The following is a 17,836-nucleotide window of genomic DNA, read 5'->3' on the forward strand; positions in this document are numbered from 1 at the left end:
ATTGTGCCCTGAAGTTACTGAGAGATTCCAAACAGGTTCACTCTTGCTGTTGGATTCCATGTGAATTGGTTAATCTCCTAAAATTATTTCTATTTAGTTCAATGTCTTCTTTAAAACTAATTTTGCATTTTTAACTGTGGATTTCTTTTTTAAATGTCTCTGACTCCCAGTTAAAAACCATTATAAATTCCACAACCTTTACAGCTGACAAAACAATGGGGCAGTATACAGCAAAAAGAATAGCCTGAGTGCCCCTGAGAAACACAAAAACTGCAGGTGCCGGAATCTCAAGCCACTTTAGCATCGAGGAACGATCCCAACCTGGAATATTTCTCTCCAGGAAGAGGCCTGGCCCACTGAGCCCTTCTATCTTCTCATTGCATGGGCTCAGCGCACCCCTGGTGAATCTATTGTTGCTTGGTGTGTGGGATATCCCATCGCTAGGGTACGCCTGACAGAAGGACTGCAGGAGATAATTCCAGGTGGTGAGCCTGGCCCAGTAATTTTGGTTCCCATTACAGATGAAACTCCAGGGGCTACTATGGCCAGGTAGAGCACAGCAGAGCATCTGTACATGGAAACAATGAGTAATAACTAGTTGGTGCCTCATCTAACAGTTAAACTCTATTTGGTATAAAATTATAAAAAATGGAATCATTCCAAAATCCTAAGAGTCCGTTAATCCTGAAACAGCACTTTACCTGATGCATCAATGATCATAAATCTAATTAAGAATAATGATTTTCATTCATATGACAGTAATGTCAAGTATGACTTCAGGGAATCTGAATCCCTCAGCAACATTAGAAATATATTACAATACATTAAAATCTTAAACACATTCTTCTGGAGGAACAGGTTGAAAGAAGCACACTCGTTTTGTCACCTCACATCTGGACAAGATGGGTTCTTGCCTTCAACGCATAAACTGGGTTGCCAGTGGGACAGACGCTTCATCTAGCCTGTGCTGTACATTCTGAACAGGGCACTCTGATCTCCCAACCCCAGTCTGTAATTACACTTACCACTAATCCACTTGGCTTCCACATCGTGAGTCTTGAATTCTTCATTGAAGAGATCATCAATGGTGATCTTTGCCTTTAATGCTAGGCTGTTGTCTTCAACTGTCAACAGATAAAAATAATAAATGTCAAATATACCGACAATTATAGTGTGCAGAGACAGGCTATATAACAAAGAATAGAACATTAGAACCATAAAACAGGACAGCACAGAAACAGGGCCTTCAGACGATCTAGTCCATGTCAAACTAATTTTCCATCTTGACCAATGGACCTGTAGCCAGGCCGTAGCCGTCCATAACCCACCTACCACGTACCTGTCCAAATTTCTCTTGAATGTCAGAATTGAGCCCCTCAGCTGGCAGCTCGCTCCACACTCTCACCGCCCTCTGAGAGAAATCTCATCTTTCACCTTTAACATAAGTCCTCCAGTTCTTGTCTCACCCAAACTCAGTGGAAAAAGCTTGCATTACACGATCTAAACCCCTCATAATTTGGTGTCCCCTGATATTTTTGGACATCTCCCCTCAGTCTCCAAAGCTCCAGGTCCCAGCTTATTCAATCTTATCTCTAAATCAGCTCCCGGCAAAATCCTTGTAAATTTTCTCTACACTCTGAATGCACGTGGCCAAAACTGCACAAAATACTCCAAATTTCATCTTCAACATAACATCCCAGCTCCTGTATTCAGTACCTCAATTTGTGAAGACTAATGTGCCAAAAGCTCTCTTTATGACCTGATTTACTAACGACACCACTTTCAAGAATTAAGTATTTGTATTCCCAGATCCCTCTGTAATACTGCATTCTGCAATTCCTTACCGTTTTCTGTGCAAGTCTTACCCTGTTTGCAACACCACACACTTGTCTGCATCAAATTCCTCCTGCCATTTTACAGCCCTTTTTTTCCAGCTGCTCCAGGTCATGCTATAAGCCTGGAAAGCATTCCTTGAGGTCCTCTACAACCTCAATCATAGTGCCATTGCAAATTTTCTGATGCAATGTACCACAATATCAACTAAATCATCCATACAGATGACAAACAACAATGGACTCAGCCCCAATCCCTGATGTGCACCAGAAGTCACAGGCCTCCAGTCAGAGAGGCAGTACTGTACTACTGTACCACTCCCCGGCTTCTCCAACAATGCTGATGGCTAATCCAATTTACTACTTCCTCCTGAATACTGAGCGACTGGACTTTCATGACCAACCTTCCCTGTAGGAACCTGTCAAAGGTCTTACTAAAGACCATGTAGAGAACAACCAGAGCCTTTCCTACATTAACTTTCCTGATAATCTCCACAAAAAACTTTATAAGATTGGTTAAACATGACCTACCACACATCAAACCACTCTGATTAGTGCAAATCAGTCCCTATCTCTTTAAATACTAACATATCCAGTCTCTTAGAATACCTTCCAATAATTTACCCACTACTGATGTCAGGCTCACCATCTTGTAAATTGCCTGATTTTTCTTCGAGCCTTTCTTAAACAATTAGCTTCCCTCCAATCCTCCTGTACCTCACCCATGGCTAGTGGCATATTAAATATCTCTGCTTTCCCCCACAATTTCTGCACAAGCCATTCTCAAGGACTGAGGGAGTATCTTGTCAGTCCCTGGTGAGTCATCCACCATTATTGGCTTCAAGAAAGCAAGCACTTCAGCCTCTTCAATCTATTCAGGATCCACGACTTCATTATGGTTTTGCATCTCTTCTGTAGGCTCAATGCCCATCTCCCAAGTAAATACTAGGACGAGCCCAGAGGACCCCAAAACCCAGTAGCAATATATATTCACCAAGACAAATGGTTACTTAAACAAAAGTTGTTTTTAATTATCTTTAAACATGAAAATAGAATCAAACTTTAAGTTAAATCTATTGACTTACTTAACGTAACAACCCCCTTCTAATTCTAAGCGCACATGTATGTAATGTGAAAGTTCGGAAGTTCTTTGGTTCACAGTCCAATCTCACTTCTCCTTCCTCCAGGTCCACTGGTTGCAGGCCATTCTTATACTGTGCTCAGAATTTAACATTTATAAGGTAAATGGTTACCGCTCAGAAAGGCTCTTGTAGGTTTTCAGAGAGAGATTTGTTGTTCCAGGACATCCACAACTGATGTATTTCCATCAGTCTCCTCAGTCTCTTGCTGACAAAACTTTCCCCTTCAGGTTTCTACAGATGATAACCTCTTTCTTTCAGGTCACCACAGAGTTCCTTTTTGTTTCACTCATTCCAAGTGAAACATTAGACAGCCTCTTGCATGAACCACAAGGGCTTTGACCAGGCTGTCTTCCAAAATTGGGCTTTTCACAAGCTTGAGCTTGTCCTGTTCCCGACCCAGCTACTTCTGCTGGCTGTAACACTGCAGAACTGATCTGTGTGTCTCTCTCTCTCTCTCTCTGAGAGAAAGCCTGTTTGACTCTCTCTGCTTGCAAAACTACATGACACTCTTAGAACAGCAAGATCTCTTCCAGAGAGCAGCAGCTCCGACATGCTTTTTCATCTTTTGCCTTTTGTAAACAACAATCCATTAGTGAAGTCTCTTGACCACTCTTCAAAGCTCAAAAGCTGTGGAGCCAATCTAGCATTGGGAAGAGCTCCAATATTTCAAATAAGATCTGTTTTAAAATGTTTGTATGTAACGTACTCTAACAAACCTTTCCCAATTTATCTCCCAAAAACATATCTATATACTCTGTCACACTACAGAGGAAAAAAAAACTTTAAGATCTCCCCATCACTTTTGACTCTATAGATAGAAGACCATTCTAATCTTCATTATGTCCCATGTTATCCTTTAAATATCTTGGGAATTTCCTTCAGTTTGTCTAGAGATCTAGAGAGCAAGAAGGTGGTTGTAGGAAGCTGAAGAACAGATCCATGCAGGACTGCCTTGAACGGATTGGACAGTGTTCAAGAGCTCAGTTGAGGATTTGAATGATTACACCAGGAGTGCTACAGGCTTAATCAAATCTGCTGTGGACCCACCAAATCATTCAGGCTTTCCCCAACCATAAGTTCTGGATGAAGAATGAGATCTGCAACCTGCTGAGAGCCAGATCACAGACATTTACATTCAGAGATCCAGATCACAACAGAAGGAGCAGTACTACCTATGAAAAGGACAGTAACACGGTAACAGGCCATCTCACCCATGAGTCCATGCTGCCCAAATTACATCCAATTAACCTACACTCCCAGTACATTTTGAATAGTGGGAGGAAACTGGAGCCTACAGAGAAAACCCATGCAGACACAGGGAGAACGTACAAACTCCTTACACACGAGTGTCTCGAACACTGGTGCTGTAAAGGGCGTGGTGCTAACTGCTAAGCCAGCCATGCCGCCCTTACACCAACCACGCTGCCACTTTTCACCGCTTTCAGCATTGCACACAGTTTATTCACATTTTTTTATTTACATTTCTCTCTTTTATATACATATCTTGAGTTCAGTTTATTGCACTAAAGCAGTAATTCTGCCTGCCTGCAGGAAAAAGAACCTTTTGGTTGTGACATCATGTATGTATTCTGAAAATAAATATGAACGCTGAACTTTGAACAGAATCACATCTTCTTTTAGCTCTCCTGATTTCATTCATCAGTGTCTTCTTGCATTTTTATCCTCCTCAGGTACCTCACTTGTTCCTTGCTCCCAATTACTGCACTGCACCTCCTTCTTCTGCTGACCCAAGGCCACAATATCTTCGGAAAGCCAAGGTTTCCTATATCTAACAGTCTTGCCTTTAATTCTGACAGGAATGTACAAACTCTGTCCTCTAAATTTCACCTTTGAAGGTCTCTCACTTACCAAGCACACCTTTGCCAGAAAACAATCTATCCCAAACCATGCTTCCCAGATCCTTTCTCATTCCCTCTAAATTGCCATTCTCCAATTTAAAATCTCAACCAAAGGACCAGACCCTATCTTTTTCCATAATTACCTTGAAACTAAAAGCATTATGATCCAAAATGTTCCCTTACACACACACACCCATCAGCTGCCCTGTCTCATTCCCTGATAGGAGATCCCTTAATGAGTTGAATTTGAATAGATCTATTGATCTAGGAAACTTTCCTGAACATATTTGATTAACTCATTAAGCCCGTTTACAGTATGGGAGTCCCAGTAATGTGTAGGAAGGAGTGTTTTGAATTTGATTGAATTGCCTTAGAGCTTTTAATAGTATAACTAAGAGGTGTGGGTAATGGGGAGAAAGTTAATTGTCAGGACTGTTACAGCCAATTGTTCCATAAGCTATAAGGAATTGAAACAGATTCTTGGAACACATCCAAAATGAAACCTGTTACATTCTCCTCACATTCCTTTCCACTTCACCCAATCTGCCATACACACCACCTTAGTTTGAGGGAGGAAACTAGGCTGTCAAGGGAAACTTACACAGTCACTTTGATAGCAGACAAAAATTGGACATCTCTGGAAGCCTGGATTGAACCTGGATCACTGGGATGGTGAGGTAGCAGTACTGCTGGCTGCTCCACCGTGAATGTAGCTCTTGCACTACTCGATAGATCTTCCACCGTTTTGACTTGAACTTGCGGAGAGAAATTCTGGACTGCATTCGATAGGTGCACAGGCTGATTTATCTTATATCGCAGGATCCTGACTTCGTCACTTGACATTAGGCAAAGAATAAAATTACCCACAATCCTGGGCTACTTATTTAAATTATACCAACTGGTCTAACTTAGTCAGAAAAAATGGTTGTGAAACCCCAAATACAGAAAGTTAAGGGACCATATTGAAGTGTTGAGGATTTGATGTAATAAGTTTTGAAAAGGGAAGACACCTTGAGAATTAAAAGCAACTTTTTAAAATTTAGACATGCAACACAGTGACAGGCTGCAGTGAACTGAGATTTACTGGTGATGGGCTGTGCTGATGGCTAGCTCCGCCCCGTGTATCCATATATAACCCAGGTTTCCTGCCTAAACCCTGAGCCTTACTGAAGACTATTATAAGACCATATCCTTTCTTATAATAAAACCCTGTGTTCTCCCTCCAGTTGTGAGAGCTTTTATTCAAGCCACACAGGCCCTTCTGTGCCATAAGACTGAGCCCTTGGAAAAAGGTGCTGGAATCTAGAAGATCTTTATTAAGTCTCCTCTCATCCTTCTTCACTCCAAAGTGAAAACTACCTGCTCTGCTAAACCTTGCCTCATAAAACTTATTTTCCAATCCAAAACATCCTGGTAAATCTCCTCTACACTCTCTCTGTTTTTCCACATACTTCCTAAAATGAGGTGACCAGAACTGAACACAAGACTCCAAGAACAAAAGGAGCAGGATTAGGCCATCTGGCCTGTCAAGCCTGCTCCACCATTCAATAAGATCATGGCTGATCTGATCTCCACCTACTGCCTTTTTCCCAAATCTATTCAACTTTGTTTTAAATATATTTCCTGAGATCTCCACCACTGCTTCAATGAGCAGCGAATTCCACAGATTCACCACCCTCCGGGAAAAGCAGTTCCTCCTCATCTCTGTTCTAAATTTACTACCCTGAAATCTTAAGGCTATATCTCCTAGATCTAGTCTCCCCTACCAAGTGGGTAAGAAAGTTGTTTACATAGGTAGGCAAGACCAGAACCAGGGGACATAGGCTCCATCTTATCTACGCCTTTCAAAATTTTATGTTTCTATAAGATCACCTCTCATTCTTTCAAATTTCACTGAGTACAGACTCAATCTCTCCTCAAAGGCAAATCTCTTCATTCCTGGGAATTAACTTGGTGAACCTCCTCTGCACTGCCTCCAAAGCCAGTACATCTTTCCTCAAGTAAGGAGACCAGAACTGCGCTCAGCACTCCAGGTGCCATCTCACCAGTACTGTGTAGAGTTGCAGTATAATCTCCTTGCTCTTAAATTCAGTCCTTTTAGCAATGACAGCCAACATTCCATTTGCCTTCTTGAATATCTGCTGCACCTGCAAGCCCACCTTTTGCGATCCATGCACAAGCACTCCCAAGTTCTTCTGCATGGTAGCATGCTGCAATCGCTTGCTATTTAAATAATATTTTGATCTTCTATTCTTCCTTCCAAAGTGGATAACCTCACAACTGCCAACATTGCACTCCATTTGCCAGACCCTTGCCCACTCACTTAACCTAGAATAATCTCTCTGCAGACTTTCTGTATCCACTGCACAATTTGTTTTTCTACTCAATTTAGTGTCATCAGATACACGACACTCTGTCCCCTCTTCCTGATTATGGACAGTTGCGGGCTCATCACCAGCCCCTGTGGCCCACTGCTCACCACCGATTGCCAACCAGAAAAGCACCCCTGTCCCCCAACTCTCTGCTTTCTATTGGCTAACCAATCCTCTCTCCATGCTTATACATCAACCCCAACTTCATGCATCCTTATCTTCTGTACAAGTCTTTTACGGTGCACCTCATTGAATGTCTTCTGGAAATCCAGGTGAACAACGTCCACCTTCTCCCCTCAATCTACCACACTCGTTATTCCTCAAAGAACTCCAATAAGAGCATCAATAAGAAATCTTTACCTCATATGGACACTGCAAAACCGACTGAGTTCCTCCAGCAATTTTGTGTTCTTATTTTGACCATGGTGTCTGCAGACTTGCATATTTCAAACCAACTGACCTAAAACATTAACTGGTTTTTCTTTCCACATGTTTTCTGCTTGTTTAACCAATGTCAAAAATAAAGAAGTGTGAGGAGGAGATGGCAGATGCCAATAGCAAAAGATGATTACGCTGGAGGATGCAACATTGGAATTTCCACTTCGTCGACTGAAAGTGCAGAGGGGAGGTAGCTGGGCAGGATCAAAGTGGTAAGACCGGAGACGGAGAGCGGGCGGTGAAAGAAAATTAAAAAAAAAAATGGTAAGACCAGGGAGAGTTGTGAGGAGGGTCATCAAGAACTTTGTGATGGTTTAGAGAGGGGATTCTAAAGTAGGTATGCTGGGTGGGTGAACATCAACATTTCAGAGGAGTTGAGCAAAAAAAAAAAATTGCAAGAGGAAGTCAGCTGGGTCGAGCAGCATCCATGGGAGAAAGAAACTGATCAATGTTTTGGGGGGTGGAACTTTTCATCAAGTCCCCAAGATTTATTAAAACCAATGGAGCAATGGATCCTCTTTCCTGCGGGCGAGGCAATAATTACCACTTATTTTTAGAGCAAAATAAACTGCACACAATGTACATGTGTAAACAAATAAAGAAATGTAAACAAACATGGTGGAATATAAAGAGAAAAAAAAATCAATAAAGTGCTAAAGGTAAGAGCCCTTAAATGAATCCCTGATTGAGTTTGTCGTTGAGGAGTCTGATGGTGGAGGGGGAGCAGCTGTTCCTGAACCTGGTGGGGTGAGTCTTGTGGCAACTAAACTTCTTTCCTGGTGGTAGCATTGAGAACAGAGCATGTGCTGGGTGGTGTGGGTCCTTGATAATTGCTGCTGCTCTCCAATTACAGCGTTCCCTGTAGATGTTCTCAATGGTGGGGATTGTTTTGCCTGTGGTGTCCCAGGCTGTGTCCACTACCTTTTGGAGGTGTGGTGGGACCACTGTATTACCATGGTAGACCTGCCCCTTGCTGACTGTACCTGCAGCTCCTCCCCCTTGACTCCCAGAATAAAGGTGACAACCCCATAACCCCATCCCCAGAATGAGCTCGAGTGTCGGGTGAACAACATGAAATGTGCAGTCAGTTTATGGTAATAAAAGCCTATCAGTCGGGTAACTTCTAGCCTTTGGAGTTATTGATAGCGCATCAGGAGGGCTTTATGCTCAGGGGTACTGGTCACCCCATCCAAGACCTGATACAGCAGGTCAGCATTCTTTCCACCCCACATCTACAGAAATTTGCCAGGATGGACATAATGCTTAATATGAGTGAATTCTAAATACCACAGAAATGCTCTCCTAAAGTAATTTTCTTCGATGTTTTCTTCTTTTCTCCAAGAGTTAAATCTTCCATTATGGCTTTGTCCACTCAGAGAAATGAAATCTACATTCGTGTTTCTTGACACCTCAGGAGAGAAATGGATCATAAAAATTTAGCGTGGATTTTCCAGAGATTATCTGTGGAAAAAGGCAGGAGAGGTTGTTTATCCTTTAGAGACACCATTAATATGGTGTTGCTATAGCAGCGACTCTGGAAAATTACATTATGCTGTGGGGACAGTAATATACGGAGCTCACCATCTGCTCTGCCTGCAGTTGGCTGGATGCAATCATTTCAGATCAATACAGGTTGAAACCTTTCGCGAGAAGTAAAAAGGAAATTGGATGAGTATTCTGCTGGTGGGCACCTGCCCATTCACCACTCCACCCCCTCCAATCGCATCACTGTTTTAGACATTAAACGTACACCAAAGTAATTTACAAGGGTTTTCACTGACTTAACCTACAGTGGTCACCTCTGGCCTCATCTACACCGATGAGACAAAATGTAAAATAAGCAGATACCTATCTGAATACAGGTAGAATCTCCATTAACCAGCACCTAAAGGGATCACGAATGCCGGATATGCAAATTTTCCAGTTGACTGAAACTCACTCGTACATTGCCTAACTAATGCACTTGCATTGAGAATAGACAGTTTAAAAGACACAGTGTCAAGTAATTTGAAAACAATCAGTATTGTAGTCCTTAATTATGTAAAGTTTACTTTAATCAAGTAATTCCGTAACTTAAAAGATTTAAATTTAAATTCGAACCTCGGTCACTGGTGCAGTAACAGGTTGCACTAACCGTTAAGTTAACCATGCCATTGTGGCAGCTCACAACAAGGCAGATGAACCGGCCCCGCTTGTAATCCACGTGGCAGGGCAGCCGGCCAAAATGGCGCCATCAGGGGTTTCCCTTCCTTCCAGCACGGGGCTCAGAAACCCGTGCTGGGGGACCACGTGACACCCAGGTGACATCAGCGCCTTCCAGCGCAGTTCTCAGCCAGATATGGGCAGGGAATATAAGTGCAGGCCAGCAGCCTGCTCACTGAGCTCAACCCGTCTGGTTTTGTGTGTGTTATTGCAGGAGCAGAGTAGCCGCCGCTACAATTTGTGACCCCGAATAGTTCAAACGTCTTTGAACCTATCATGAGCGAGCCTGGGATCAGGGTTATAGCCGTGAAACTGCCTGAATTCTGGGTTCAGGAGCCGGAGACCTGGTTCAGCCATGCGGAGGTCCAGTTTTACCTCTGCCAGATTTTGTTTGACATGACCAAATTCTGCGATGTGGTCACTGACCTGGACCAGGCCAGCGCCAGACATGTGCTGCACCTTGTTCAGCACCCACCCACCGAGGACAAGTATAAGACCATCAAGCAAGTGCTTACCGGGTTCCTCAGACTATCCAGACACCAGCTTGCCGCTCGGGTGCTGCACCTTGATGCCCTGGGGGACAGGTCCCCGATGGAACTGATGGATGAGATGCTTGCGCTCATGGGTGAGGACACCAACTGCCCATTCTTAGAGCGCATCTTCCTCGACCATATACCTGGGGACATCTGGCTGGTGCTAGTCCAGGAGAGCTTTACTGACCCAAGGAAGGTCACCCAGAAGGCCCAAGAGCAAGGGCTCGCACGATTCTCGGAAGGCTCGGTGGTCCAGCAGGTCACGAGGCATGGGCACGACCACTCCAAGCCCGTCCCTAGTGCTGCGGTAGAGTATCCCCCCCCCCTGCAGGGGCCCCCAAGAGCATAACCAAGGCCACAGCATCTGCTTCAGGCCTCTGCTTCTACCACCAGCGCTGGGGACCCAAAGCTCGGTAGTGTCGCCAGCCCTGTTCATTCCAGGGAAATGACCAGGCTGGCTGCTGTTAATGGCTGCGGCAGCTGGCCAAGGACACAGCCTTCTCTACCTGCGGGACTCAGTCAGAGGCCGGCGGTTCCTTGTTGACACTGGAGCCCAGATCAGCATCATCCCAGCCACGGTCATTGAATCCAGGAACCGATCTTGTGGACCTCCCCTCCGTGCAGCCAACGCAATGGCAATCCGGACGTATGGAGACAAGATAGTCCACTTCCAGATCGGCCAACGGAATTTTGCGTGGAGGTTCACCAGCTCGTCCCTCCAGACTGCCATCCTGAGTGCAGACTTCCTCCTCGCACATGGACTTCTGGTGGACATACAAGGCAGGTGCTTGGTGGATGCCCGTACCTTTCAGGCCATTCGCTTTGACGCCTCCCACTCGGAACAACCGCAGATGGCCTTGATCAGCACGCCTAGAGACGAGTTCCAGCAGATCCTGGACAAGTTCCCAACACTCCTCAAGCCACAGTTCTCCGCTGCCACACCGCACCACGGGGTGTTCCTCCACATCCCAATTCAGGGCCCACCGGTTCACGCCAAGGCACACCAGCTCCCGGCTGACAAGCTCCAGATAGCGAAGGAGGAGTTTTGGCCCCAGTTGGAGTTGGGGATCATTCGGCGGTCTGACAGCCCATGGGCCTTGCCACTCCACCTGGTCCAAAAAGCCTCCGGTGGCTAGCATCCCTGCGGAGACTATCGACGGCTCAACGAGGCAACCGTTCCTGACCGTTACCCCATCCCTCACATCCAGGACTTTACGGCCAACCTGCACGGCACGAGGGTTTCTCCAAGGTTGACCCAGTGCGCAGATATCACCAGATCCCGGTGTACCCTGAGGATATACCCAAGACAGCCATCATCACCCCCTTTGGCTTGTTCGAATTCCTACGCATGCCATTTGTGCTCAAGAAAGCCGCTCAGACCTTTCAGCACCTCATGGAGTATGTGGGCAGGGACTTGGATTTTGTATTTATTTATTTGGATGACATTGTCGTCGCCAGCGGAACCGGGTGCAACACAAGGCCCACCTACGTGCCCTTTTCTCCTGGCTGGCCGACTTCGGCCTTACCATCAACCTGGCCAAGTGCCAGTTCTGGAAAGAGTCCATGCAATTCCTGGGCCATACCATCACGGCCGAAGGAGCCACGCCCGCCACTGAAAAGGTCGCCACTATCAGGGAGTTCCCACACCCGAAAAGCTTCAAGGGGCTGCAGGAGTTTGCGGTATGGTCAACTTTTACAACCGCTTCATCCTGGAAGCTGCGCACATTATGCAGCCGGTGTTCGTCCTCATCGCAGCCAAGCACTAGATGCTCGCTTGGAACCTAAAAGCCTGCACCGCATTCAAGGCCACCAAGGATGCCCTGGCGAAGGCCGCCATGCTTGCCCACCCGCACACCGACCTGCATATGGCACTCTATGTCGATACCTCTGCCACAGCCATCGGTGCCGTGCTGGAGCAGCAGGTGAATGGACATTGGAAGTCGCTGGCATTCTTCAGCCACCTGCTTCGCCCGCCGGAACAGAAGTATAGTGCCTTCGACTGCGAGTTACTGGGCATGTACCTGGCGGTGCAGCATTTCCGCTAATTTTTGGAGGGGAAGACTTCTTCCATTTTCACAAACCACAAACCCTTCACCTAGGTGCTTGTGATGGCAAAGGATCCCTGGTCGGCCCGCCAGCAGCGTCACCTCTCCTTCGTGTCGGAGTTTACCACCGACATTCGGCACAAAGCAGGGAAGGACAATGTGGTTGCTGATGCACTGTTGTGTCTGGCCATCTGCACGCTGACGCCCTGCTCAACTTCGACCAGCTTGCCCGGGACCAGGAAGCTGATGAGGAGACTAGAGCCTTAAAGACTGCCATCACCGGCCTGCGGTTCCGAGACCTCCCGACTCCGAGCGGCGAAGGCGTCATCTTGTGCGATATCTCCTTGGGCACCCTGCAGCCAGTGGTTCCCCAGCAGTGGCGTAGGCATATTAATGCCGTCACATCCACAACCTTTCACATCCATCCATCAGGTCCACGGTCCAGATGGTGGCAGAATGGTTTGTGACATAAGCTGCGGAAGCAGATTGCAGGCTGGGCCAGAACATGCACTCATTGCCAGACGTCCAAGGTGCACAGGCACACCAGGGCGCCCGTACACGAGTTCGAGCACATTCACATGGACATCATCAGGCCCTTACCCCTTTCCCGGGGCAACTGTTACCTGTTTACGGTGATGGACCGCACCACTCCCTGGTCGAAGCAATCCCGATGCCAGACACATCCACCGACTCCTGCTCCTGAGCATTGTTGCATGGATGGGTCACCCGGTTCGGCGTTCTGGCTCACCTCACCAGCGATTGGGGTGCCCAGTTCACATCTGCGCTCTGGACACAACTTGCCAACAAGTTGGGGATCCAGCTACACCACACCACGGCCTACCACCCACAGGCCAATTGACTGGTCGAATGTCTCACTGCCACCTTAAGTCGGCGCTCATGGCCCACCTCACCGGTCCTGACTGGACGGACGAACTGCCTTGGGTGCTCCTGGGCATCCACTCCACTCCTAAGGAAGATCTGCAGGCGTCTTCAGCTGAGCTGGTCTACGGTGCGCTGCTGGCACTACCTGGTGATATCGTCAATGCACCTCACAATCCCCAGCGGTCGCCGCACGAACTACTTCCTCACCTCAGGGCATGCTTGGACTCCTTCGACCGCCACCCAGGCATGGCACCCGCCCATCTCACGTTCCCGGTGAACTGCTTTCCCTGGAGTATGTTTTCGTTTGGCAGGGCCCGACCACGGCACCTCTGCAGCGACCGTACAAGGGGCCGTACGAGGTTGTTCAGCGTTCCGGCTCGACGTTCACATTGGACATGGGTGGCAGGGGGGAGCTGTTTACCATGGACAGGCTGAAGCCAGCGCACCTCAATCCCACTGAGCCCGTGGTCATTGCCCAGCCCAAGAAGCGAGGCCACCCGGCAAAAAAGGACATTGGTGCCAGTTCTTTGGGGGGGGGGGCTGTGTGGAGGCTCACCTCAAGGCAGGCGAATCGGCCCCACTTGTAAGCCATGTGGCAGGGCATCTGGCCAAAATGGCGCTGTAGGGGATTTCCCTTCCTTCCAGCACAGGGCTCAGAATCCCATGTTGGTGGACCACGTGATGCCCAGGTGACGTCAGCACCCTCCAGTGCGGTTCTCAGCCAGGTCCGGGCTGGGTGTGTAAGTGCAGCCCAGCAGCCTGCAATAAACAAGTCTGCTCACTGAGCTCAACCCTTCTGGTTGTGTGTGTTATTGCAGGAGCAGGTGTAGCCGCCCCTACACCATCGTCATAATTAACCCCTCTCCCCCAAGTTTACAGATAAAGCCTTACTAATATACTTAAGATAAAGTCTCTTACTAGACAGGGATAGGGAGACACTTTGGGAGAGTCACCCCACCGGCATCGACCGGCTCTTCATACTGAGCGCCGCCATTTTATTCAAACATAACTTTATCAAAACTTTATTCAAACAGCTGCTGCCCGTGAGGCCTGACCACAGCACTCTGCTGGGTGAATGCTTGGTCCCATCATCACTGAGGGGTTCGGTGTTGCTTCAGAGAGAATTCATCTTTACAATGTAAAACTTTTATTTACATTTTTATTTTTTTTTTTCTTCTATTTTTTATTTTTATTTATTCTTATTAATTTTAATTCTATTTATCTATCTATTTATTTATTTATTTCCTTTACACTTTTTTTCTTCCCTGTCAGATGGTTGAGTTGCTTGAATTCCAGATATCCAGGCTGTAACTACATACAGTCCATAAATACAACTCCAACTACTTGTGATGTGGCATTTAAAGACACTTAGATAGCCTCTCTTCTTGAACATAGTTCGAGAGAGCTTGAACACAAGTCTCCAAACATTTTCTCTCAATGATCCCTATGTACTCAAATGGCCTTTAACTAAGCTTCAACCATCATCACTGCTCTCACCAAACTGAGAGATCTAGGGGACAGTGGCCAGCGGAGACTCAAAGGTGCTGCACAGATTGATAGTGTGGCCAAGAAGATGTATGGTGTGTTGGCCATCATAACCATGGGATTGTATTCAAGAGTCATGAGGTAATCTTGCAGCTCTAAGTTACAGCCCCCACTTGGAATATTGTGTTCAGTTCACGTCACCTCACTACAGGAAGGATGTGGATGCTATAGAGAGGATGCAGAGAAGATGTACAAGGATGCTACCTGGATTATGAGGATAGGCTAAAGTGACTTGGTGGTTTCTCCTTGGAATGAAGGAGGATGTGGGGTGACGTGGTAGAAGTGCATTGAGAGTCATTGATTGTGTGGATGGCCAAACGCTTTATCCCAGGGCTGAAATGGCTAACATGAGGGTCATAGTTTTAAGGTGCTTGGGAGTAAGTGCAGGAGTAATGTAAGAGGTATATTTTCACACAGGGAATGCTGGGTGCATGGAATGGGCTGCCAGCAAGGTGATGGAGGCAGGTACAACAGGATCTTTTAAGAGATAATTACACTATGGAACTGTTAATATGGAGGATTGTGCAGGAGGGGAAATTCTCATTAGAATCGGTTTTCACGACGGCACAATGCTGTGCTGCCGATTTCTGTGTTGCATGTTTTATCTCCACCTTCTTCCAAGTACAACATACTGATGCGGTGGTGGACAGGATGAAGGTTGAGGGGGAATGACTGGGGAAGGGGGAAGAAAAGGGAAAGCAGGTGTAGGTTGGGTCAGTGAAGGTTCAGCAGATCACATAGTTCCTTGTGAAAAGCAATATGTCTTTACTGCTACACTGCTTAGATGTTAAGAGAATTTGTTAAGTGCATCCAGAGTGATTTTGAAGCAGTACATCAGGTCTGGAGATCGGATTTTTAGTGTGAAAGCATTTTGGACAAAAGCACAGAAGAACTAGGAGCATGAGACAACCATCTTGCCTGACAAGCCTGCTCTTCCATTCAATGACTGATCAAACTGTGGACTCAGCTCCATTTTCCTGACTATTCCGTGCCACCCTTAATTCCCCAACTATTCAAAACTCAATTTGCTTTGAAATCGTTATGGTTAAGGATGAGACTGGACCACAGGCAAACGGGGTAGGCTGATTACACCCAGCATTAGGCAGGAGCTGGGGAGAGTTGATTGGGTCAAACAGTATCCTTTGTATGGCAAAAATAAAGACACATAACCAACACAATTGGGGCGGCACAGTTAGTGCAATGCTGTTACGGCGCCAGCGATCAGAACAGAGGATCGAATCCCGTGCTGTCTGTATGGAGTTTGCACATTCTCCCCATGTCTGCATGGGCTTCCTCCAGGGTCTTTGGTTTCCTCCCACCATTTGAAATAGATCGGGGGGGGTTCTAGGTGAATTGGGTGTGACTGGGCAACACAGGTCAGTGGGTCAGAAGGGCCTGTTACCGTACTGTATGTCTAAATTTTAAAATTTTTAATTTAAAAATTTAACATTTCGAGCTTCAGCCTTTCAACAAGGTACCATGAGGACTCCCACAGATATTCTCTACCCCCTTCCCTCTCCATTCACAGTTTGACTTGCTGAGTTTCTCCAGGATTGTGTTTTTAACCTCGATCATGGTGTCGGCAGACTTTTGTGTTTTAGTTGAGAGTTCATTAAAGGCCAACTGGTCAGAAATCAGGGTGAACATACTTCTGTGAGGAATTAAAACAAGGATGGCAAGGTTTGGGGAAACTTAGGCGATGAGAGATCTTGTAAATGTAGTTGGAAAGTGTCACCTTCAGGAATCTGAAATCAGACAGGCTCTTTGAGAAGATACAGGAAAACCAGTAAGAACTTCAAGAATCTGAAGAACTAAAAGGGCCCATTAAATGTCGTTGGTGAATCGGGTTAAGGAGAATTCCAAGGAATTTCAGATATACATTAAACAGTGAGTAAAGGGGTTAGTGCAAAACTATTACAGCACCAGTGTCCGGGACTGGGATTCGAATCCCGCTCGGTCTGTAATTCTCCCCTTGCCTGCGTAGGTTTCCTTCGGGTGCTCCGGTTTCCTCCAACTATTCAAAACATACCGGGGGTTGTAGGACAATTGCGTGTAATTGAGAAAAATGGGCTGGTGGGCCAGAAGGGCCTGTTACTGAGCTGTACGAGGATAGCTGGAGAAAGGGTAGCGCCACTCAAGGATAAAGGAAGGAAAAAGGAACCTCTGGAAGTAGAAAGTATTCTCTATGAATACCTTGCATTGCTCTTAGTTAAGGAGAAGGTCATGATGTAAGTGGAATCGCGAAGTAATATGCTGATATTCTAGGACATGTTGATATCAAAAGGAACTGTTGGGTCTTCTGAGGAATACTAAGGTGGACATATTGTTAAACAGAAAACACTGCAGGCATGATTGTAGCACAGTACACAAAATTGCAGAAGGAACTCAGCAAATTATGCTGCATCTATGCGAGATAAAGGGCAACCAACATTTCGGGCTTGAGCAGGGCTCAAAAGGCAGGCAGGCGCCTGGATAAAAAGGTGGAGAGGGGAGAGGAAGATGCAGGGGAGGAGTGGTACAGGTTGGAGGGTAGAACAGAAAAAAGCTAATGTGATGGGGTGGGTGAAAGCTCTCTGAATGGACTGGGAATGGGGTGGCGAGCTGGAGGAGACAGAGGGTGGGAGAGAGAGACTCAGACTGGAGAGGTCAACGTTAATGCCGTCTGGTTGGTGTATGGAAATCTTATGTTTGACTCATCTGCCAGATGGGTGGAGAATAAGGTGAAAGGAATAGGTTAGTAGCAACCAGGGAATGTGATCGATTTGGATTTCAAGTTTACATTTGCACAAGCATTCAGTGAGCAGAATACTTTTGTCACAGGAAAACAATTTGCACAACGCAAGATTTTTGTACGCACTGGCTACTAAAAATTAGAAGGAACATTGTTCTCAGGCACATTTCTGTGACTAATGAGATACAGCAGAGATCAATGGTTAAACCCAGCTTCTCATGTTCTCGAGAAGCAGTGAGCCTGAAGGGAGAAAAG

At 46.2% G+C, this 17,836-nt stretch overlaps 1 protein-coding gene across 4 annotated transcripts in view; it reads right to left on the reverse strand.

Annotated features, from left to right (window-relative positions):
* dpp6a (dipeptidyl-peptidase 6a) overlaps window positions 1-17,836 on the reverse strand; it is an 810,473-nt gene that overhangs the window by 493,124 nt on the left and 299,513 nt on the right. For all 4 annotated transcript variants that reach the window (XM_069914792.1, XM_069914791.1, XM_069914794.1 and 1 more), the window contains exon 3: window positions 1,026-1,124. In XM_069914792.1, coding sequence (XP_069770893.1) covers window positions 1,026-1,124 — 99 coding nt within the window. The remainder of the gene's footprint in view (window positions 1-1,025; window positions 1,125-17,836) is intronic.

Source organism: Narcine bancroftii, chromosome 1 (assembly GCF_036971445.1).
Source record: "Narcine bancroftii isolate sNarBan1 chromosome 1, sNarBan1.hap1, whole genome shotgun sequence".
Classification (NCBI taxonomy): domain Eukaryota; kingdom Metazoa; phylum Chordata; class Chondrichthyes; order Torpediniformes; family Narcinidae; genus Narcine; species Narcine bancroftii.